The sequence below is a fragment of the Gekko japonicus genome, unplaced genomic scaffold (genome assembly GCF_001447785.1).
Source record: "Gekko japonicus isolate JY-2015 unplaced genomic scaffold, Gekko_japonicus_V1.1 scaffold1339, whole genome shotgun sequence".
NCBI classification, from domain to species: domain Eukaryota; kingdom Metazoa; phylum Chordata; class Lepidosauria; order Squamata; family Gekkonidae; genus Gekko; species Gekko japonicus.
Genome location: NW_015161992.1, coordinates 588,784 through 613,605, shown reverse-complemented (window position 1 = coordinate 613,605; position 24,822 = coordinate 588,784). Strand labels below are relative to the sequence as shown.

Below are 24,822 nucleotides of genomic sequence, written 5' to 3'. Positions count from 1 at the left end.
ATACTGGGGGGGGGTGGTGCCACGAGATCACAATGGGAAGGGGAAATTCCATTCTTTGCCGCTATCTAATGCATTCTAATCTTGCCTTTTCCTCTAAGAAGCTCAGAAGAATGCACATGGTCCTTCTCCTTCCCCTTTTGCTCACTACAACCCTGTGAGGTATGTTAGGCTGAGAGAGGGAGCCTTTCCCCTGCAGAGCTCATTAGAGGCTGACTTCCTGCCTAACGGTCACACCCCTCAGTCCTCTGCCACTGCATATTGAGGACAAGTTCTCTTCAGCTCTGGTTGTTTTGAGTTTTTCCTCAAAGTTTTCTTTTCTTCCTGGGGACTCTCCCTGAAAAGTACTCGGTTTGATACATCACGACTCGGACAACGACATAAGGAACACGCGTTTACTTAGTACTTCACACTACAAAGACAAATGGCCAAGTGGCCAACTATATACATTTCTGAGGGCACTCCCCTGAATCTCATTGGGGGGGGTTGAATCTCCCGCCAAGGTTTCTATTGGTTCCCCTATGGGACCTTAGGAGCCTAGCTTCTATTGTTCTTTAGGAATCAAGCTCTGCATGCCTGGTAGTGGTTCCCAGGACACAACACCCCTCCCCACCTGGGTAACATAGACTCTTAAATACACAGGGGCCCGGCACTATCTCAGGGAGCAGTGAGGAGTTGGCACCGGCTCTGGGGTACTGGCGGCCGGGGCGGTGCCTTCCAGGGACTCGGTGGCCTGCGGTACTGGCTGTGGAAGCACTGCCTCTGTTGCCCCTGGAGTGGGGTCCTGCAGTTGGGTGTCGCGAGTGTGGGGACATTCTAGTTACGCCCCTGCCTCTGGCGGGCTCACCACCCCTACCACTGGTCTGGGGAGTCCTCCTTCCTGGCGCCATCTCAGCTGGTTGATGTGTTTGTTCAGTACTCGACCTTCTTCTGTGGAAACCTCGTAAGAGACCAGCCCGGTGACTCCCACTACCTGAGCTGCTATCCATTCGGGCCCCGTGCCATAGTTCCTCAGGTAGACTGGGTCCCCTGGAAAGAATCCCCTTGGAGCATCCCTTACCTCAACCATCTTCCTCATGTCAGGTGCGCGGTCGGGGTGCAGCCGATCCAGCAACTTCGCTAGTCTCCGCCCCATCTGGAGTTCGGCAGGGCTCTGGCCTGAGACGGGGTTGGGCGTCATCCTCTGCACCAGGAGGAATCGGGCCAGTTGGAACTCCCAATCGCCGTCCATGATCTGGCGGAGGGCCTCCTTCGTGGTCCGGACCATCCTCTCGGCCCCTCCGTTGGTCACGGGATGGAATGGGGCCGACTGGATGTGCCGTATCAGGTAGCCTTGCAGGAACACCTGGAATTCGGCCGATGTAAAAGCTGCTCCATTATCGGAGACTAGGGTGTCGGGCAGGCCATGTGTGGCGAAGATGCGGTGGAGGGCGCGTATCACTGCCTTTGATGAAGTCCAACCACTTGGAGTACAAGTCTACCGTGACCAGGAACAAAAGCCCTTGGAAAGGCACCCCAAAGTCTATGTGTAGGCGGGACCAGGGTTTCCGGGTGGACTCCCAGGACAGGGTGGGGGCACGGGGTGGATTAACCCTGACTTTCTGGCAGGCCTGGCATCCCCAGACCCACCCCTCAAGCTCTGTGTCTATTCCCGGCCACCACACATAACACCGGGCGAGTGCCTTCATCCGCACTACTCCAGGGTGAGCCTCATGCAGGGCATGCAGCACCCTGGACTGTAGGGCCCTCAGGACCACGACTCTGTCCCCCCATAGTAGGCAACCCTTGAGAGCCGACAGCTCGTTCTTTTGTGTCACAAAAGCCACGTACTCTGGTCCCGGAGAGGCTGCAGGCCACCCCATCACCACCCAGTCCAGAACCCGGGAAAGTATGGGGTCCCGGGTGGAACGGGCCGCCACGTCTCTGGCCTGAAGTGGCTGGGCTGGGAGGCTGTCCACCACCAAGACCTCCAGAGCTGGGGCCAGATCCAGGTCCATGGCTGGCAGGGGCAGCCTACTCAGAGCTTCTGCATGTCCCATTGCCTTGCCTGGGCAGTAGTCCATGCGATACTGGTAGCCGGACAGGAACAATGTCCATCATAGCACGCGGGGCGACAGGACCTGGGGCGTTTGCTTGTCGGCCGCAAAAAGGCCGAGTAGAAGCTTGTGATCAGTCACAATCGTAAAGGGATGACCGTACACATAGTTATGGAACTTCTTAACCCCTGCGACTACCGCCAGACCCTCTCAGTCAATTTGCACGTAGTTGCGCTCGGCGGCCGAGAGGGTCCTAGAATAATAAGGCACGGGCATTTCACAGCCGTAGGGGGAGGCGTCACAGGCTAGGACGACCGGCAGGGACTCATCAAAGTGCGCAAGCACCGCATTGGAAATGAGAAGCACCTTCACCCCCCGGAATGCCGCTGCCTATTTGGGGCCCAAGACCAAGGGGCGGACTTGTCTAGAAGGTCGTGGAGCAGCTCCGCCACGGCCGCCTTATGCGGCAGAAAGGAGTGATGAAAATTTATTAGTCCCAGGAAAGCCTGTAACTCCACCTTGCACTTGGCGCTGGGGCCTTGACCTTATCCTTAGCTGGGTGCAGGCCCACCTTGTCGACCCGGTACCCCAAGAAGTCCACTTCCGACACCCTGAGAAGGCATTTTTCCCGCTTTACCTTCAGTCCCGCGGAGTCGAAGCATTGGAGGATGGTGCGGAGTCGAGATGCGAAATCCTCGGGAGTGGCCGCCATGATGAGGACGTCGTCAAAAAAAGGTGTCATGCCTGGGATCCCTTTTAGCAAGGAATCCATCATTTGTTGAAAGATGCCCGGGGCCACACTCACCCCAAATTGTAAACTCTTAACCTTAAACTCCCCCAGGTGTGTCACAATGGTTTGGGCGAGGGCAGTCGCCTCATCCATGGGCAGCTGCTGATAGGCTTGGGGGAGGTCCAGCTTCCCGAAAATCTTAGTGCCCGCAAGTGAGACCAAGACGTTGCTCATGAGAGGCACTGGGTCTGAGTGGTCGGCCTGCGCCTGGTTGAGGGTGCACTTATAATCCATGCAGATGCGGATTTCCCCATTAGGCTTGATGGGGGTCTCTATCGGGGTTTCCCATGACGCGTGTGATACGGGTTCCAGAACGCCCTGCGCCACCAGCTTATCCAGTTCTGCATCAATCTTGGGCCGAATGGAAATGGGGGCCGTGCGAAACCGTCTGCGTATGGGGGCTACATTGAGGTCTACCTGTAGGGAGACCGGGGGCCCTTTATAACACCACAGCATCCCATTGAAAACCACGGGGAATTCCTGGCAAATCTCCCCAAAATCCCTTGACGAGCATTTATTTATCCCCCCTGACCGTTATGCCCAACGGCTCAAACTATGAGCGGCCCAGGAGACTAACCAAGTTACCCTCCACCACCACTAAATTCAATTTCCCCACAAAGCCACCCAGAGTCCCCTCTCCCCAAATCAGAACCGGGTTCCACTGGAAGTCCACCAAGTTGTCAGCAAGCTGCCAATGTGTCTTTGCTATGTCCCAGACATGCCTAAAACCCCGTTGTCAAAGCTTCCCCTATTGCCATGGTAACGGTAATCTGCTCCTGTGCGCATGTCCACCCTCACCCCCATGCGCTCATCTTCTCCTCCACTGCATTCCTTTCTATGTACACTAGTCTTGCTTTGATGGAACATTATCAACCCAAGGCCACAGGTGGTGTGCGGCAAGAGACTTTTGCTTAGTCTGTAATGAATATGTAGTGTGGGAATAGTCTAATTGTTTAACTGCATAGAACCGTTGCTTCTCAGGGTTTGGGCGTGCGGGGCGCCTTCTAAGCGGGTGCGGGAATCATATCTATTAGCTAGTGTAATTATGAACTTGCTTTAACCTTTCTGTCAACCCCTCATTTAGTTATTCTGAACAGAGAATCTGTTCTAAGTACTTCATGGCTTCAATAAAGTAAAACCTTCCTGCAAGTGTGTACTTCATTGCCTGCTGCGGGGTCCGACATACTGTTCAGAATCCACCTTTCCTCATCCTTGCGTGTCTACCTACCCCAATATGAGCAGAAGCGAGGGGAAACTTGACACGGAGAAATCTCCACCTGAATCCGAGCACGGGGACTCAGACCATGGAGAAGATCCCCCGGAAACCTCGGCATTGGTACCGGTGATGGTCGCCCCTCCTCTGTACACCCCGGGCCGGGGGGGCATCCCGAGACGAGGTCAAGCGTTCTTTTTTTTTTAATTTTTTTTTTAATGAATATTTTTATTGATTTTCCCATACAATGCATACACCTATAATATGTTTTAGATACACCAATCATTCAATTTTCACCATTTATAATTTTTTCTAAACAGCAACAACCACACATTTACCCAACAAATATATTTTCCTTCATATTCAGTCCTAAACTAATATCAATTTTCCCATACATGCATCCAATATTATTCTTCTATGATTTTCTTTATCCACTTTATCTTCTTAAGACAGTCTACTATCTAAATTTCCAGTTATCATTAAACTCAAGAAAAGGAAAAGGGTATATTATTCTAAGTTCCTTCATAGGGGAGCCAGTACATTTTATATAAACATTCCCACATTCCCACATACTTATATTTGTCATATCATTTCATTTCAAACTAGATACATGCTAGAAGGATCCTTCCCAACATTTCATAGCAACTTCTTTAACCTATTTAATTAAATGTAAATAAATATAAATCTAAATAAATTTATGTAATTTGATCTTCCACAAAAATCAACATATATATAAATTCATATAGTTAATTTTGCGTTCTAACTTCCTTAATTTCCCTATCTGCCTAATTATTCATTCCCTTTATCAGATAATAATTCATTGCAAACCATAAAAATAAATTAATGACCAATATTTCATACCATCACCTTTAGCCCACTTCCATTTACTAATATCTGTAGAATCAAAATATATACAAATGTAAACAAATTCATGTATTTTGGTTTCATTTACTATTAACATTTCATGTCAATGCCTTTAATCTACTATCACTTATTTTTGTAACCTAATTCATTTACCTTAACTTACTTAGGTCTACCAAATAAAAATACAGATAGGTATAAGTCAATTCATATAATTCAACCATAAAATCAACTTCTAGGCATCATTCATTTTCCTATCTAGAATGGCTTATCTACATGTTCCCTTCCTTTGCCCAAATAATAATTTATTATCAATCTCTATCACTCCATATTCTTATATAACATTTCATATTTTCACGCCTGCAACCCTATTGCTCATATCTGCTAGGTCAAAAATGTATATACGCATAAATCATATCATCACCTTTTCCTGCCATCACCTTTAAATCTCTCTACTTCCATTTGGCCCTAGGTCTTGTCTTCTACCGGCAATTTAATCTAACCTACACAATTTACTCCGTTCTAGGCAGTCCATAAATAACAACATATACATAAGTTCATATAATTTGTATTGACTTCTGAAAGTCATTCATTTTCCTCTCAACATTAGCATGTCTACATGTTCTTTTCCTTTACAGCAATGGTAATTCCTTTCCAGTCTTTCCTCAATGGTTTTTGAAATTGTCTGTCTCCCAAGCTTCCAACTCCTTTGATTTTTACGCATAGTTTGCTCTCGTCTCCCTCTGTTCCATTTTTCCTTCAGTTTAAATGCCCTTCCTTCTTTTTTTCTCTTCCTTCTCTTCAATTTTTCCCCCTTAATTGTTTCCTCATTTTGCCTTCGAAGCGTTGTGTTTACCAGCTCCACTCCCTCTCTTTTGTGCTCCACCTCCAAAGAGTGTTCCGTACTCTCCGGGTTTTGAGTCCCTTTTTCAGTAGTCTCAGTAGTCTCAGTATTTTCCAGCACTATAGAGGGCTCGTATAATCTTGCATTTGCTGCCTTAAATCCCTCTTTAATGCCCTTTTGAATTTCTTCATTTAGAGCCTTTAGAAATTGCTCCATTACTTCTACAACCATTTCAGGCTCTAGTCCCTTTTCAGACGCCATTTCCATTCAAAATTCAGTAGTCCCGTCTCAAGAACCGGTCGGTTTTCCCCCCGAAAAAACAGAAAACTTGTATATACTTAGCTGAGTCTCTTTGTTGGCCGCTTTAATTTCCTTTCGTGCCAAACAGTTCGGGGTTACTTTCATCTTAAAGGTGCATGTATTTGGAGTTAATTTTTCGTTGCTGTATATCCATTTTGTATTGAAATAAAAATAAAAACAAACGGAAGGCTGCAGCTGTAGAGAGCATGGAAGCCATGTTCTCTCTCGCTATCTGCGCCCACGTCGGGGGGGGAAGCGGACACCCCCCCACGTCGCCAATCATGGGGGGGCGCAACAAAAACCCCTTGCTCCAGCTCACCACAACAGGGAGCTGTTAGGGCTCTCCCGGGCTCCGGGAGGCCCCGAAAAATGCGAAAAGGAGTCGGGCGTCGGGAGCGACCCGCACCCCGCCCGTCGCCGCGCCATGCCGCCGGAACAGGTCAAGCGTTCTTGATGCCGCATGGAGCCCCGTACCGCAGCGACCACCAGAGCTGGAGCCAGTTTGATGCTGCGACTACTAAGGAAACCTACTCTCATCTGGGAGCTGGCTTACGTGAGAGCCTTTATGATAAAGGATGGGGAGACTCGGGCTTGGAAGCCCTGGGAGTCGACTTCGATGAGCCGTCAGTCCTTTCATGGGTGACAGATCGGAAACGGAGCAAGGAGACCCAAAATCCCCTGGAAGAGAGGGTGATGGGTAGAATCGAGGCCACAGACCGCAACATCCGGCAACTCCAACAAACCGTGGAAGAGATGATGACCGCGTTACCCGACATGGTCATGCGAACCTTTGAGGAAATGTGGGAGCACTTGCAACAACCAGATGAGGTGGGAGAAGGCGGCCAGAGACCCCCCGACTGGCAGCCTTTAGCGTGGGGAGAGCAAACTCCTTCTGGGAATCCCAGATGGACAAGTGCCGCGACCTGCACCCCGGCCACGGCCATACCCGACCAGGAGCTGAGGCTCCTGATGAACCAACGACCCAAGGACCTAATCGAGGCTACGTTCGATGGGAACCCAGACAAGCTGGCCTACTTTGTGGTAAAGGTCAGAAAATTCCTCGACCGGTCGGGGCACCTGTTCCCTGATGACAGCAGCCAAATCGATGTGGTTGCCGCAAGACTGCAGGGAGCACCGGCCACCTGGTATGTGAGCTTGCACAATTTGGGAGGCCCCGAGCTTAGGGACATGCATGCCTTCATGTGGGCCCTCCGAACCCAGTTCGAAGATGTGAACGCAGGCCCAAGGGCACGAGCGTTCTTGCGCACGCTGAAACAAGGGAGAAAGACGGTTAGAGAGTACGCTGCTGAATTCAAGCTCCATGCTGCTAAACTACAGAACTGGCCAGAACACATCCTCGCTGAAATGTTCCGGGTGGGCCTGAATCCGGAGATCCGTGAGACGGTGCTGAGATAGGTAGATCCGGTATCCCTACTAGCGGGGATCCAGGAAGCAGAGAGTGCGGAAAATCGCCTGCAAACCCTCCGCCTGGATTTAGCCGTGGGGGGAGGGAAAGCGTCTACTAACCCTCCTCCGAAGCCCAAGCAGGTGCGCCAAGCCGACGCCACCCGAAGGCAACGAATGCAGCAAGGGCTGTGCCTGAAGTGTGGGGAACGGGGCCACTTAGCTGCGGATTGTGGCCAGAAGACCCAGCGGGAGAAGCCGGAGGCGACCAAGAACCGGGCACCAACCCCAGGGAGGAAAGCGACTGCAAAGCCCAAGTTTGCGAAAGCCCTCCAAGCCTCACCTGAGGAAGATGAAGGAGACTCCAGCGAAGACGAACAAGGGCTGGCGGGAAACGAGCAGGTCCTGCCGTAGAGGGCGCGCAATGGCAGGACCCTCCCATGGAGGCGCCGAAAGTGGTGAGCAAACCCCCTCCCTTTTCTTTGTGACTGTGTCCCTAATGAATCAAACCCGGGGCACCCATGTGCGTGTAAAAGCGCTAATTGACTCTGGGTGTGGGAGAGACTCGATTAGCCCGTCAGTAGTGGCGGGGTTGGAGGCTGGGGTGAAGCGGCTGAAAGACCCGCTGATCTTCACCCAGATGGATAGGTCCCCCATGAAGGACCCGTGTTCATATGAAACTATGCCATTGAGAATGGGGACTGGGGAACATTGGGAACATCGATCATTCGTTCTCACCCCAACAGCATGGTTCTCACTGGTGCTGGGAGCTTCCTGGTTACATAGCCACGACCCATACATCCTGTGGGAGGAGGGGAAAATAAACTTTATGGAGGGAGAAAAATCATGGTTGGGAGGGGTGGAGGATTGTCAACAAGGGGATAACGGCTGCTGGTACAAAGACGGTAAGCTGTATGTGCCGGCTGCCCTTGGGAAGGACGTGATGCTCTCTGTACACGGGTCGAAACTTGCAGGGCATTCTGGTTTCATGAAGTCCTTGCAATTGTTGCAATGGCAATTCTGGTGCAAAGATCTCTCAGCATTTGTGCAAACATGCCAAATATGCGCAATGAGTAAACCCCGGGGGAGGGGAACCACCTGGTCTCTTAAAACCTCTCCCCACCCCGAATCGCCCTGGGAAGTAATCTCCATAGATTTCATCACTGACCTGCCGCCTAGCAAGAATAAAACTGTTATTTGGGTGGTTGTTGATATGTTCTCTAAACAAGCACACTTCATCCCGTTCCCGGCGTTGCCGACGGCTAAGGCTCTGGCCAGAGCGTTTTTCTCTAACATTGTGCGACTCCACATGTTGCCGATCAAGGTGGTCTCCGATAGGGGAACCCAATTTGTTTCCAGGTTTTGGAAGGAACTGATGAATATTATGGGGGTGGAGAGGGGTTTGAGTAGCGCCTATCACCCGGAAACCGATGGTCAGATGGAGAGAGTCAACCAGACTTTGGAACAATACCTCCGTTGTTTTACTAACTACCAACAAGACGATTGGTGTGACTTGTTGCCGTTGGCTGAGTACTGTTATAATAACACCTGTCACACCTCCATTGGGATGTCTCCCTTCAAAGCCATCTATGGCTATGACAGTCCTCCTATGCCTTTCCTAGAGGGGAACCAAGACTTGGGCACGGGGGAGGCAGGATTGTGGTGCAAAGCGCTGCAGGAGGCTTGGCCCTTGCTGGCTAAAACTCTAGAGGTGGCCAAAGCTGCCTACAAGAAACAGGCCGATAGGGGAAGGGTGGAGGGTTGGGCTCTACGGCCTGGGGACTTTGTCTATGTGTCTACAAAAAACATTAAACTGCTACGTCCAAGTCATAAGCTGGGCTGGAAATACATTGGACCTTTCAAAGTGCGCAAAGTCATAAATGGGGTGGCTGCAGATGTTGAACTGCCTAAGAACTTGAAGTCATTGCATTCTGTGTTTCATTTCAGCCTTCTGAAAAAGGACAATGGGTCTTGCCAGTGGCGGGAGGACCATCCCCCTCCTCCTCCTATTTTGGTGGATGGAGAAACCCATTTCGAGATCTCAAGAATCCTGGACTCTAAGTTGAAACGTGGCAAATTGTCTTATTTGATCGAATGGAAAGACTTTGGACCACAGCACCTCGAGTGGGTGGAAGTAGGGGATATTTGGGCCCCTAACATGCTCAAGAACTTTCACCGGGAGTTCCCGGGGAAACCGGGAGGTCTCCCACCCTGACCGGGAGAAGAGTGGTAAATGTGTTTTTGAGGGGGCAGTATGTCAGCAAGCTGCCAATGTGTCTTTGGTATGTCCCAGACATGCCTAAAAACCCCTGTTGTCAAAGCTTCCCCTATTGCCATGGTAACGGTAATCTGCTCCTGTGCGCATGTCCACCCTCACCCCCATGCGCTCATCTTCTCCTCCACTGCATTCCTTTCTATGTATGCTAGTCTTGCTTTGATGGAACGTTATCAACCCAAGGCCACAGGTGGTGTGCGGCAAGAGACTTTTGCTTAGTCTGTAATGAATATGTAGTGTGGGAATAGTCTAATTGTTTAACTGCATAGAACCGTTGCTTCTCAGGGTTTCGGCGCGTGGGGCACCTTCTAAGCGGGCATGGGAATCATATCTATTGGCTAGTGTAATTATGAACTTGCTTTAACCTTTCTGTCAACCGCTCATTTCGTTATTCTGAACAGAGAATCTGTTCTAAGTACTTCATGGCTTCAATAAAGTAAAACCTTCCTGCAAGTGTGTACTTCATTGCCTGCTGTGGGGTCTGACACAAGTTCAGGGACGCAGGTCGCAGGCAGGGCATTAGGACACAGTCTCTTTATTGTGTCCACCGATATGATGGACGCCGCTGACCCCGAGTCTACTTCCATCGAGCATGGGGCCCTCTGGATCTGGACTTCGACCTGGAACCTTGGGGAGGGAGAGGACCCTGGAATCTGCAGTACCTGAAGGGGCTTCTCCGTCAAGTGGTAGAGGTCGCTGCCATCCACGATCTCATGGGACATATAATCCTGATGGCAAGGTGGCTGTTTGGTACGGTTGCCGGTGCCCTTCGACCGGCAGACATGGGCGATGTGCCCCTGCTTGCCGCATGTGTGGCACTTGGCATCCTGGAACCTGCAGGCCTTTCTCTCATGGTTGTCTCCGCAGCTGGCGCACGTGGCATTGCTGGGGCTCTTTCCTGAGGGCCAGCTAGCAGCAGACCTGCGGCAGTGTTGTTGTGGCCGGACGGACCGAACTCCTTCTTTGTCTGAGTTCTCTGGACTCGACTGGGCCCCTGCGAAGTGGGCTGTCGCAGCGGACTGATCCTTGTGAGAGGCCTCGTGAGCAGTGGCGAGCTGCAGGGCCTCCTCCAATTTCAGCGTGTGATTTCCGATCATCTTCCGTCGCAGCTTGGTATCGCTCAGGCCCCACACAAACTGTGTTAGGAGGTTGTCCACCACCGTGGGGAAGGCGCAGTCGATAGCGAGCTGGCGCAGCGCGGTCATGTAAGCTGTGGCCGATCCCCCGGGGGCCTGGAATTCCATCCTTCTGGCCAGGAAGGTCGGTGTCGGGCTGAAATAGGCATTGAGGGCCTCTAGGATCTCCTCGAACTCGCATTCCAGGATTGATCAAGGCGCCAGTAGGCTCTTGGCGAGTCGAATAGTATCCGTGCCACTTGAGCTGATGAGCAGGGCCCTCTGGTTACCGGTGTCTGTGAAGCCATTTAGCGTGAGGTAGCAGGCCAGCTGGTCCGTCTGTGAGTCCCACAGCTCGGGCCATGAAACGTCGAACTTGTTCAAACTTCGGTGGGTTGCGGCCATTATTCTAGCATGTTGCGGGGAGTGATTTCGGGTGGAAGGTGCAAGCTGCTGCGCGGTGCTTCTCGGTAACGTGCGGGGCGCGGACTCTTCCTCCTCAGGCTCAGTGCTCGATGCTGCGCTGGCTGTGGACTCAGGGTAGCTCATACTGGTCATGATGGACGTTGGTCATGACTCTGGTAGGAGTCAGGCTCGGTCGTCAGAATCCCATCCTCATCACCACTGAAAAGTACTCAGTTCGATACATCACAACTCGGACAGCGACATAAGGAACACGCGTTTACTCAGTACTTCACACTACAAAGACAAACGGCCAAGTGGCCAACTATATACATATCCAAGGGAACTCCCCTGGATCCCATTGGGGGGGGGGTTTGAATCTCCCGCCAAAGTTTCTATTGGTTCCCCTATTGGACCTTAGGAGCCTAGCTTCTATTGTTCTTTAGGAATCAAGCTCTGCACGCCTGGCCACCACTAGGTGGCGGTTCCCAGGACACAACACTCCCCTCTTTGGGAAATGTCACAGAAGGCTTTGTTTAAAAAATGTACCCAGTGTACAAATGTGACTGGTTTGGATGAACACCTTCTCTGACTTTTCTGCTTAAGCAAGGCCCATAATACAGCCATGTGCAGTATTTGCCTCCAATTTACCTTAAAAGCCTGCTCAGATTGAGGAGGGCACTAAAGGCAAGCTTATGGGAGAGAGCGCTCTCTTGCTTTAATAGCCTGGCAGAGCACAGTCAATCCTTGCCTTCGAAGTCCCCAGTTAGAACCCACCAACTTGTGAGCCCACCTTTGAGCATCTCAGTTCCATTGGTTCCAGGGACAGAACCAAAGCATCGGGTCCAATCACCTGCCTGCTCAGCTGAATACTGCACATTGGAGCCCCCACCAAAGAAATCCTGTTCCAAATCCAAACATAAGGAGAAGCATCATTCCAGTTCCTGGAATCCATTAACTCTTCAGTTCCAGCCAAAACCATCTTTGGTTCTGACGGAACAGAGGGAAGTCTCCCCGCCATGAACACCTGTCTGGTGGAATGAGCTCCCGGAGGAGATCAAGGCCCTGCGGGACCTTTTGCAGGGCCTGTAAGACGGAGCTCTTCTGCCAGGCTTTCGAGTAGGATCCGCCACTGCCATTACCACCACCACTCCACTATAGAGTGATACCGCCGGAGGGCTGAGTAACATCTATCTTCGGCCCTGGCCCTCCCCCCCCCCTTCTGGTATGGAAGATGTTTGGATCTTTCTATTCTTGTATCCTGATTGTACTGAATTTTAACTGTTTTACCTATTTTATACTGTATGTACTTTGTGCCTTGTTGTAAGCCGCCCTGAGCCCGCTTGCAGGGAGGGTGGGGTATAATATAATGAAATAAATAAATTTCTTCCGGGTACCCAAGAAAGATGGAGGCCTTAAGCCAGTCCTGGATCTGAGAGATCTGTTAGAAAGTTCAAAATGTTGTCTTTAGAGTTGGTCCTGCAACTGTTAACAGTAAGCTGCTGGTTTTGTGTACTTTACCTTATTTCCATATAGCTATCCACCCCTTTTATTGCAGGTGCCTGTGCTTTACATATAATCATATTTCTTACCAGTACATGGCCCCTTCCTTTGGGCTGGCGACTGCCCCATGGGCATTTTCTAAATGTTTTGCTGTTGTAGTAGCACACTTAAGGTCTAAAGGTTGTTCTGTTTACCCATCATTAGATGACTGGCTCATTACTGCACTTTCCCATGCCAAGTACCAGGACAGGATGCTGATTTCTCATCCAGCATCAAAGAGGGTTTTTTTTTTAAAAGGGTTGTTTAATTTGTTTTCTCCATGGCCACCTATCATGCCGTAGTGGTCCTTGTCAGTGGTTCTCTCCCAACTCATGTTAGCCTCATTCAAATGGCTAAGTTCTTGTAGCTTGCAACTGTTGTCTTTCAAGGTCATGTTTTGGTAGCAATCACATCAGAGGGGGAAAGTGGGCAGCCTTGACAGTTGACCATCCAGATTAGTTATGTTCCAGATTAGCCATGTACTTCTGAGACCCAGTTTATGTTTTTTACCTAAGTTGATCTCTAGTTTCCACTTTGTTCAGGACATTGTCCTTCCAGTATTTTTTCCATCCTCTACCTTGGAGGTCGAAAAAACACTACATTCCTTAGATGTGAAGAGGTCTTTATTATTTTACATAGACAGAACAAAAGGCTTCCAGCAGTCCCCACTCCAGTAGCTCAAGAGGGAGGCCAGCCTCAGCACAGACCATTTCTAAATGGATAGTCTTGGATATTCGGTTGGGGTACAAGCAGGCCAGTCTGCCGTGTCCTCTGGAGCTTCAGGCTCATTCTACACGGGCGCAGGTAGCATTGGCAGCATTCTGAAGAGAACATCTGCTGAGCAGTAACGTTGTCGTCATCGGACTACTTCGTCAAGCACTACTTTCTGGACGTGAGTGTGAGAAGGGATTTAGCAGTTGGCAGAGCTGTGCTGCACTTCTTGTTCAACTGAAACTTGCCCCGCCTCCAAGGTAAGGAGCTCTGTAGTCTCCCAATGTGGGACTGCACAGAAGACTAAAGATGAAAACAGTGTTGCACTTGCCTGTAACTGTTGTTCATCAAGGTGTCTTCTGTGCAGGCACACATTCTCTCCCTCCTACTCCACTGTAAGTTCATAGGATGCAGTTTACATTCATGACACTTGTGGAGGCTCAGGAGGACTGAAGAAAAGTAGGGGCTCCTCCCTGCAGAGCATGTGACCATTAGGCAGGAAGAGTATTTTGGGTGACCTCTAGTGAGCTCTGCGGGGAGGGGCTCCCCTTGGAGCATTAAAGAAGTACCAGAGTAGCTGGAAGAGAACTTCTGGTGGCTGGCTTGTGCAAGTGCAGTCCCAGTGTGTGCCTGCACAGAAGACACCTCGATAATCATCAGTTAAGCAACACTGTTTCCCCTTCCCCCTTTGTGAACCTGAGTGCTCCCCCAGGTTTGTAAGATGCTGAATTGTGATATGTTTCTCACATATATGTAACAAAATTATGGAATACAAAAAATGGATGACTTTGGGGGACCATTTGGTGGGGGAAAGGCACTGGAGAAAAAAAGCTAGAATTCCATGGGAAGTCTAGCAACACAAGCAAGAAACACAGGAGTCCAGCCACACATGGTACTCTTGTGCTAACACTCTTTTCTCTTGTAGATCTAATAACTTCTACTTAGCGATGCTGCTGTTCATGCTGTTTTTGTGCATGTTGCCCACCATATTTGCTATTGCCAGATACAAGCCGTCTCTCAGCTGTGGTCCATTCAGGTGAGTTGATGGTGTTGTTACTTCTTTTTTGCTTCTTTTAAAATATATATTATTTTAAAATAAAATATAAGTTTCAGGTGGGTAGTCCGTAGTGGTCTTAAAGGTGTCACTGGACTGTTTTGGACTGAGGGGCCGGGGGGAGGGGCTCTGCAACTTACCCAGCTGCTTCTTGCTCTGACTGAGGGCTGCTGGGAGCAGGGGGGTGGGGCTTGTTGCATGTGCCTGCCCCCTGGGCTCTTTACTGCTGGAGCTCCACTCTTGTGCGCTCCTGCAGGAAATGACCCTTGAGCCTAAACATTGTTAATAAAATAAATAATTCTGACCATATCAGAATACTTTCATGCATGTTAGGGTTCTGCTGCATTGCACTGAATGCACATGAAGCTGCCTCACACTGAATCAGACCATCGATCCATCACGGTCACTATTGTCTACTCAGACTGGCAGCAGCTCTCTAGGCTCTCAGGCAGAAGTCTTTCACATCGCCTGGGATTGAACCTGGGAACTTCCGCATGCTAAGCAGATAATCTACCACTGAGGCCCCCCCATATGAAGCTGACTTCCATTGAATGATTCTTGTTCTATCAAGGTCAGTAGGGCCTGCTCACACTGACAGTTGGTTCTCCAGGGTCTCAGGTGGAGGTTTTTCATATCACCTACTGCCTGGTCCTTTCAACTGATGATGTCAGGAATTGAACCTGGGACCTTCTACATGCCAAGCAGATGCTCTTGCACTGAGCAACAGCCCCTCCCTGCACTGAACTGTGATTATGCCCATCCCACCCAAAATACTCTAGTATATCTGGCCATAGATCTGGCTGTTTTTCAGAAAATGACTTTCATGTATTTTTGAGATGCTGGGAATTTTCTTAGAGAACAAGGAAATCTTTCTCCATCTTAGTGGGCAAGAAAAAATCTATGATATTGTGTCGAAAACTATTCAAGATGACTTCCCCGTCTGGTTCAAGAACGTGATGACGTACATGAGCAGCCCCGTTGTGGTCCTACCTGCTTTACTGCTTCTGTTGTAAGTTGATAAGAGTTGCCCTTGCTCTGAGAGAGACTATCTTTGTAAGGGGAAGAATCATGTTGCGCAGTCCTCCTTGGAATTGTAAGATATATAGAGGGGGAAAGTGCATGTTCAGATGCTCCTGCACATCAGAAACCCCCTGCATGTGGACAATTGTCATGTCAGAGGAAAGGATAGGTTAGATGCTTTCTCTCTGACACTATCGTTGCATACTGGGAGATTTTACACACACATGCACAGTGAATTAGTATGGTCCTAGGAAAAAGCTACCCGTGGAATTACTATGCAGATCAGTGATCCCCAGTGTGGCACCCCAATGATTCCCTGGTGCCCCCAAAAGCAGGTAAACCCCACCCCCTGTTGGGGCAATGGCAACCCTACTCCAGGGCCTCAGGCTGAGGTCTTTCACACCACCTACTGCCTGGTCCGTTTAACTGGAGATACCAGGGATTGAACCAGGGAGCTTCTGCATGCCAAGCAGATGCTCTTTCACTGAGCCACGGCCCCTTCCTTCTCCTGATGCAGACAAATCTTAAGCTACCCCTGTTTGCATACTTCTGTGCATGTTAAGTCTCAGTGAAACTCCTCAGGGTCAGCCTCATGTTAAGTCCAAATGCAGGGCTTCTTTCTTTAATCGGTAATGAAAGGGTAGTATAATAAGAACAGAATTTAAAAATCCGTTTATGACTAGAACTTATTTTTAGACTCACAGAGGAGCAGCCATCTGAAGCCAACTGACTGGACCTCCTCATGGTGAAAAAACATTACTAAAAGTGGCTCCTTTCCTGTGCAGCATTCTGAACTCGGGAATGGCCCTTTTGCGTCACTTGCAGCTTGGCCCTTTCAGTGACATCCAGACAGCGATCAGGATGGGACTGAGAGGCCTCCACTTTCCATATGTGTGCCTGTATTTGGGGCCTGGTTGAGAGCCAGTTTGGTGTAGTGGTTAAGAGCAGCAGACTCTCATCTGGAGAACGGGGTTTGGTTCCCCACTCCTCCACACGCAGCCGCTGGGTGACTTTGGGTCAGTCACAGTTTTCTCAGAGCTCTCTCAGCCCCACCTACCTCATTGGGTGTCTGTTGTAGGGAGAGGAAGGGAAGGAGATTGTAGAATCATAGACTCATAGAATCACAGCGTTGGAAGGGGCCATACAGCCCTTCAGATACAGGCCATCTAGTCCAGCCTCCAGCTCAATGCAGGATCAGCCTAGAGCATCCCTGACCAGTGTTCGTCCAGCTGCTGCTTCAAGACTTCCAGTGAGGGGGAGCTCACCCACCTCCCTAGGCAGCCAATTCCACTGTTGCACAACTTTGACTGTACTTCCCCACCCTTAATTTAAACATATTATTGCAAGTCCTATCCTCTGCTGCCAACAGGAACAGCTCTTTGCCCTCCTCTGACAGCCCTTCAGATACTTAAAGAGAGCAATCATGTTCTCCCTCAACCCCCCTTCTCCAGACTAAACATTCCCAAATCCCTCAGCCTTTCCTCAAAGGGCTTGGTCTTCAGGCAGTCTGAGACTCCAAGTGAAGGACAGGGTAGAAATCCAATCTCCTCCTCCTCTTCTTTTTCCTCTTCTTCCTCCTTCTCCTTTTTTTTTTTTTTGAGCCCCTGGAGGGGATTTTTTTTATTTTTTATAAAACTACAAAACTAAAAGGGAGGGGGACTACATTTACAGGATAAAGTAAAGAAACCCACTACTACCTAAAAACCCAAGAGAGGAGATCATCAATAGCTTAATTACATCAAGTCTTCCCTTCTTTTATGTCATTATAAACTGAGTCAAACATTTATAATTTTTTTTACCCTTTTCTTTAAATCTTGAACTTAACTGTCTAAGAACAGTACCCCCAATCATACCATTTCAAAGTTCTCAAAGGCACAAATCAGAGTCCTTCAGCCTTCCCTTCTCCTTTCCCCGTCTCTTCCACAACTTGTAAGGACTTTTTGGGGCTGCGGCCCCTTGCTCTGCCAGAGAGTCCTCTCCGGAAGAACCCGAGTCCAGCTCACCACTAGACTTGCTGTCCTCTTCTTTTTTTCCATTCTCTGGCCTTCCCAACTGGACCCTTAGAAATTCCCGAGCTTTCAGAACAGAGTCAATCTTTTCTTTTTTATCCTTAATTTTGAAGGTGATGCCTTCTGGAATTAGCCATTTATATCCAATTGAATTTGTCTGAAGAAAAAGCACAAGATCTTTGTACTTCTTTCTCCATTGTCTTATTTCAAATGGAATGTCTTTTAAAACTCTGATGGCATTCTCTCCCACTTTCAGGGATATTCCAGAAACTGCTTTCAGGATTGCGTCCCTCACATGCCTCTTTGAGAATCTTATGACAATGTCCCCAGGCAGATTATTTTTCTTTATATAGCCTGAATATGATCTATAGACCACATCCATGTCACTTAGCAGTGATTCCGCCTTCATCTCTGTCACTGGGGCTAGTAATTCACTCATCACTTCTTTAAGATTCTCTCCCTTTATTCTCTGGCATGCCCTGGAAGCGAAGAATCATATTAGCCTTTTCCATTTGTAATTGCAGCAGCTGATCTTCCGTGGAACTTTGTTTTCTTTCCAGCTTTTGCACTTTTTTCTTCACCTTTTGGGTCGTTGCATCCACTTCATTCAACTTCTCAGTATTTTGTTTCATCATTTACAATGTCTCATTTATCTGATTTTGCTGAGAGGTGATACATTGAGTCATTGTTGACATTTGTTCCTTGAAGTTATCCAGCTGTTCCAGCAGGGGCACATGGATTCTGCTATGGTCTTAGCCAACTCACTGGTAACTTCCGGTTTCGGGCTCTCAGTCCCTTTCGGTTTCAAAAGTTTTTCTTTGTCCTTCTTCCCCACCATCTTTATCATTTGTTTACTTTCACAATTTTTAAAAAAGTCTCTGAATGTGCGCTTGAACGCTTAAACTCGCTTTGGTAAGTACTTCTAGATAGTTTCTTTTGCATTTTCTTCCGCTCCCCCCCCTCAAACGCTCAAATGTTCATGCGCATGGGAGGCGTCCCTCCCCCGCTCGCCTTTTCCCCGTTCAGTGGGGTGGGGTGGGGAGCTATCTTTTCCCTTTACAAATGCTTTAAAACTGACTCACGTTCATAATTGGTCTTCTGACCTCGTTTTCGGCTTCATTTCTGACGCTCGATCTCCTGCGCTTGCCCCGGTCGGCGTCACTTAAGTCCATTTGGTCTCTCAGCATGGAGAACCGTCGGAATGAAGAGGCGCCTCAATTCTCTGGCATTCCGCCATCGAAGAGGCAACCTCTTATGTTCCATGGCCAGGGTCCCTTCGCCGGGTCTCTGGGGGGGTTAACGAGCCTGTGCACCCCCTCCTTCGGCTGGAGCGCAGCTTTACCCCCGGGAGGTCCGGGAGGTGAGTCTGCTAGCGCGCCGCCATCAACCGGAGCTTCCTCCTTCTCCTCCTAATGGAAACTGAGAGCTTCCTTGTTCAGCAAAGGCTTCTCCATGTATTTGCACCCTCAGCTGAGCAGGAAGTTTGATGCAAGGAGTGTACTCACAGCTCAGAGCTCTCCATTGAAGTGAATGGGAAACTCATCACTGTAACAACTTTGGCCACATCATAGTATGCCCAGGGTACAGAAACAGAACTGTAATGTGTATAGAAACCCTGTTCACATTAAGGGGACATAGGGTTATGATTGCTGACTACTTGAAATTGTTTTTTTCTTGGACTTGTACATGGGATTCCTTGCAGTCTCCTATCCAAAGTATCCATCAGGTCCACTCCTGATAAATTTCAGCAGTTTTGCAGGGTTAGTTCCAAGAAACAGACAGGGAACACACAGATGCCATTTCAGTTCAAGGGGAGGTGATGGGGATAAATAGTTACAGTGATCATTCCACTCCTGAGGGAACCTTAATGATGTCCAGAGACTGTGAGATTGTCTTCTTCTCTCTTCCAGTATGCTAATTTATTACCTCCAGAGTATTGCAAGGTCACTAAAATTCACTAACAATCAACTGAGGATGCAGATCCAGGCTGTAAGTACTGATCTAACAATCTTTCTGCATATTTCTTTAGCAGCTTTTTATAATGGGCTTGGCTTAATTAAGTATCTAAACCACCAGAGAAGGGAGGAACAGAAGGAGTTGAAAGATGCACCATAGACCCATATTTTTATTTCCTGTTTGTTTCTTTAAAACAAAGCAGCAGCAGTTAATTAACCACATGCTTTTAGCAAATTAAACTTTGTCTTGTGTTCTAGGAAAGAACAGAAGACAAGAAAAAAGTGGTCCAAATGGCAACAGGTAAGAGACAAGGCCGGGATATCTGCCTATCACTGAAAGCATTCGATTGTGTATTCTTTGGAGGCTCTGAATCTCTTTTTCACAAGTCATAATAATAATTCATTGGTTTCTACTGCAGTTGGCATGATCTGACCAAAGTTAAGCATTTCAGACTTCAGTGGGAGAGTTAAGCATCTGTCTAAGCTCTGTACAGTGCATCACAGTTCTATGGATTTGATGGGTTTTCAAGAATTTTAACTTCAGGAGGGCCTTACTATCATTGACACATCTCCTGAGGAACCTCTGTTGTTTGTTACAAAGATTTCTGGGATGTGTTCTCAAGTGCATGCTCATTAGGCCTCACTGTTGTTCCACATGATACAAAAGAGTTTGCCTCTGGTGTGCTGAACAGTGGACAGGCAAACTCTCTTGTATCATGTGGAACTGTTCAGGCACACCAGAGGCAAATTCTAATGGGGAGATGTAAAAAGGGTAAGGGTAAGCTGTGGAGTGCCTATGTACCCAGCAGCCATGGGCACAGGCTGGACTAGGAAACAGCACCTCTGGATCCAAACCCCAGAGCACCACCCCAAGGGCTCAATCAGAGCCCCCTGAAGAGTTTGCCTCTGGTGTGCTGAACAGTGGACAGGCAAACTCTCTTGTATCATGTGGAACTGTTCAGGCACACCAGAGGCAAATTCTAATTCTAATTAGAGGCAAATTCTAATTCTTTAGTCCTCCCAACTGCTTCAGAGGTCACAATTGAAATCCCTCCCCTCTGCACTCAGCAAAGATACTAGCAGAGGATTTGCAAGGAGGTTCACAGTGCAAGACCCCACAGGTGACCACAGACCTTCTGAGAGACACTATGAGATTGGCTTCTTGTGGCAGCCAGTTTGTGGTGGCACCCACTCCCCTTTCTCAGAGCTCCAGAAGTGCTCATATGCTCAGCACATTTTGGAACCCCTAATGAACAAACTCGGTCTGTCTCTGTTGGAACAAGTTTTTAGTTTGAAAGCATCCAAGGTCTTTCAGCTAATGTCCCACCCTTCTGACTTGATGGCACAGATATTACTTATGGAATTACCTTTCTGTAGGGCCTCCTTTTGCAAGACCTCTGCTATTTTGAGTGCCCATCCTAGACACGGGCTGCAGATTACACAGAGAGATCAGTAGTGGGAGAGGAAGCAGTCCTTCAAGGAAGGTCCTCTAAAAACTCTGATAATCTTTCCCAGACTTGCTAGAGCACACCTTGAAATTAACTGTTCTAGTTGATGACTGAAACAAGGAATGATGGTTTTGTTTTTAGTCCGAATCCAGAATTTAGAAGGAATCAGCAAAAGGCCAGAGCAGGAGAGTGACATCATCAGTCAGGAGTCTTCTGCTTGGTCCTCAACACCGAGGAAGAATGGCAGTGTGTTGACTTTTGAATCCCCCAAGGGCAGCCAAATACAGACGGTCTCCCAGTCTGTTCCCCAGCTCGACGTGACCAAGCCAATCAATCCAACCCCGGCAAAGGCTGCCTCGCTAGCTCCAGCACCCCCTGCTCCGGCACTCCCTGCTCCAGCACCCCCTGCTCCAGCACCCATCACACCGGCACCTTCTTTTCCTAGTATACAGAAGCCCAGAACGGAGCCCATTGCCAACAGGTAAGGTCTCCTTTCCTGAAAGGAAATGGATTTACCCAAAAGGGTTTAGCTGTTGTATTCATGCATGAGGGAATGAGAAAATGCCACAGATGATGCTTTTCTATTGTGTCATATCACTCATGATTCAGTGCTTTACGATAGAGTCTGTCCTAATGTTCAGGAGTTGTCAGTCTGTGAGTTATCAAGAGGTGTACAAAGCATATATGAATCATCCCTTTAGATCCAATGTGCATTGCAATTCTATTAATCAAAGTGAGGTACAGCCAGCCATATCTTTCCTACTTGCTAGAAAGCTGAAGTGGGCCATTCTTTACTATACAGCATTAAAAGTGTGTCTGAACACCTCCTTGAAGTTGTTCATATGTATGTATAAATATTGTTAATACAGAAGAGAAAGCAGAAGACTTTTAACTTTAATTAACACTCTAGCCAATGCAGATGGATGCTCACGTTGCAAACAGAGGAGCTGGGGGGGGTGGAGGGGGGAATTTAAGCCTCATGAGCAGAAGTGGCCTAAAGCTGCCCATGCCCTACAAACTATTTGCATAATAACTCCCATTGAATTAAGTTAGACTTTATTCCAAGTAAAATGGCACAGAATCAGATTGCATGCATCATGTTAGGGCTCTTGCACTTTCTCATTTTAATTGCTTGTGTGCTGTTATTGCTTCAGGGATTTTTTTTCTTTTCCACACGTGTTTTGCTCTCTCTAGTAGTCAATTTGATATTACATTGCAATATGTACCTCATGTCTCCCTGAAGATTTAAACTGCAAGTTTTTATGCTGGATGTAATATCAAATGTAATATGTGATGTAATATCGAATCAACCACTAGAGGGAGCCAAACACATGAAGAAAAGAAGCCAAAACCGAAATCAATAGGGACACACAAGCAATGCAAATGAGAATGTGGAGGAGCTCTTAAAAGAGGGCTTATCTCAAACCAGGTGCAAGCAGACCTTTTTCAAACTGCCTTTGTATTCCATTTTAGTAATGGGTTGCTAATGCATTTTTTCCCTGTCATTTCAGACAGACCCATTTTAGTAACCAGCTGCTAGTGGAATTTATTTACTGGATCATAAAAACCTGCTTGCCTCCAGTTAACAAAGCGTGGTTGAGCCGCTTTTGAGGGAAACTGCTTTTGTCCATTTTCACCCCCCTTGTTGTCCTTTTGAATCACTGTAGTGTGTTGTTTAAAATGTCCATAGCACTTCCTACAATGCCACTTCCCCCCCACACCCTTTTTCACCACGTGCAGCTTTTTTAACATTCTAAGTTGAGAGTTATAGCGCTAAACCAATATAACATTCACTATAGTGGCACCATTGAGATGCATTGACCCCACTGAGTCAATGTATCTTAGTAGTGCCACTATAGTGCTGAAGGTCGGTAGTTCAGCAGTTCGAGACCCGAGTGTGCCGCATGACGGAGTGAGCTCCTATCTCTAGTTCCAGCTCCTGCCAACCTAGCAGTTCAAAAGCAAGAACTTGCAAGTAGATAAATAGGTACCACTTCGGTGGGAAGGTAACAGCGTTCCGTGCCGGCCACATGACCACGGAATTGTCTTCGGACAGCGCTGGCTCTTCGGCTTTGAAACGGAGATGAGCACCGCAACCCTAGAGTCGGATTCGACTGGCTTTCGAGCAAGGGAACCTTTACCTTTACCTTTTTAGAATGTTAAAAGAAAAAGTCCGAGGAAGGTCACACGGTGAAAAAGGGTGGAGGGAAGCAGCACTGTTTGAAATGACTGTAGTTCTTCAGAGACAGCTCATTAATGGAAGAAAATTCGCTGTATGAAACCCTCATCCCTGTATCACTTTATCTGAAATTGGGTCAACAACTAATAACATCTGGTTTAGAATGGTAATGTGAAAAGGGCTGCAGTGTTTTTCAAACCTTCTCAATTCAGGAGAACTTTTTCACATTAACCTGCCTTCCAAGGAAACTCTGTGTACTTTAAAAAATTCCAAGGGGCAGGAAAGAGATCTCGGATGCAGGCTTTATTTACACAGAATCCTAGTTTGGCCCATTGGGCATCATTTTGATCCCTATGCGGACAGAGATTGCATTCCAGAACATGCACAGTGTAGCTACATGTTTGCAAGAGAGGATGGTTACCAGCTGGCAAGCTGTTTTCTAGGAACACTTGTCCACCATTAGCAGTGATCTCTTTGAAGACAGTTTGAAATCTAGCACAGGCAAAATCCCCTCTGCCTTTCTGCCTCTCTCTCCAGATACCCCAGTTCTGCCCATGGGAGTGCAAGTGAACTCTGTAAAGCCAAGACTTATACCCCTGTGAAGTTCAAGAAGCGTGTAGAAGACGTTCATTCAGAACCTCTGTTTCGAAAGAGCCTTCGCCAAGTCAATCCAGATGCCCCTGCTTTTGTGGGCCGCCGAGCTCACACAGCTCGGTATTTTATTGTCAATGAGCATGAACCCCGCAAAAAACTCCTCCGCTCCACCATGCGGCTGCCAAGGAATTACCAAATGGATGAGTCGGGGGATGTTGTTGAGCTATATCCAAGAAATGTCCGAAGGTATCTGGTTCGGACACCACACAGGGCATATTCCCCTCCTTTCAGTGAAGAGGAGGAAGAGGAGGAGTTAAGGAGAAGCAGGGCACACAGGTCTCACCGCCCACGCTCACTGTCTGATCTCCGAGCAGCACCCCGGTTCTACATTGGAGAATGCGCAGATGGCCAGATCCTTACCAGCAAGCCCTTGGCTAAAGTGCACTACAAGTCTTGGGAAGGTGGCTTTGGGTTAGCATTTGACAGGCCCCCACAGCCCCACAGAAAGATTCACATGAAAAATATCGAGCTGAACCAGCACTACCCAGAACACCACACCAAGACCTCCAAAGCCAAACACAAGCCAGAACCGTCCCTAACTGAGTCCGATTCTGTTTCTGTTGGCTCTAGTAGTGACCAGCCAACCAGCAGCAATGATCAGTATATCCAGGTCATTCACAACAAAGAGAAATATCTGAAATCCGGAGCAAATCTTACCCGGAAGAAATCCAAGTCTGGCATTGACCTTGATGCAGCTGAGGCTAATGAACTGATCTGCTCCAACGTCTAGGAAAGAAAATGCTGCATGATTTGAGAGTGGCAAGGGGAAAAAAAGAGTCTGGAAGACTTGAGCTGCCAGACGTTTCTGTGTCGTGTTAAAATTAGCTGAGCAGGCTCATTCTCTATTTTTAAAACCTCAGTTCTCCATACTGAGGTGAATTTCTCTTATTATTCCGAATTCTTTAACCTCTGTCCATGTAGGTAGACTCCAGTGCACCCGTTGCACTCCCTGAATTACCTTCTCCTTGCTGTGCCTTCCCTTCAAGCAGTTTGCTCTATAGATGCCGGAGCTG

At 48.2% G+C, this 24,822-nt stretch overlaps 1 protein-coding gene across 1 annotated transcript in view; it reads left to right on the top strand.

The window, feature by feature from the left end:
- TMC3 (transmembrane channel like 3) overlaps nt 1-24,539 on the top strand; it is a 103,023-nt gene extending 78,484 nt beyond the window's left edge. The window contains exons 21-26 of the mRNA XM_015405392.1: nt 14,416-14,526; nt 15,428-15,553; nt 19,484-19,562; nt 19,787-19,829; nt 21,118-21,457; nt 23,693-24,539. Coding sequence (XP_015260878.1) covers nt 14,416-14,526; nt 15,428-15,553; nt 19,484-19,562; nt 19,787-19,829; nt 21,118-21,457; nt 23,693-24,539 — 1,546 coding nt within the window. The remainder of the gene's footprint in view (nt 1-14,415; nt 14,527-15,427; nt 15,554-19,483; nt 19,563-19,786; nt 19,830-21,117; nt 21,458-23,692) is intronic.
- Nucleotides 24,540-24,822: the final 283 nt, after the last annotated feature.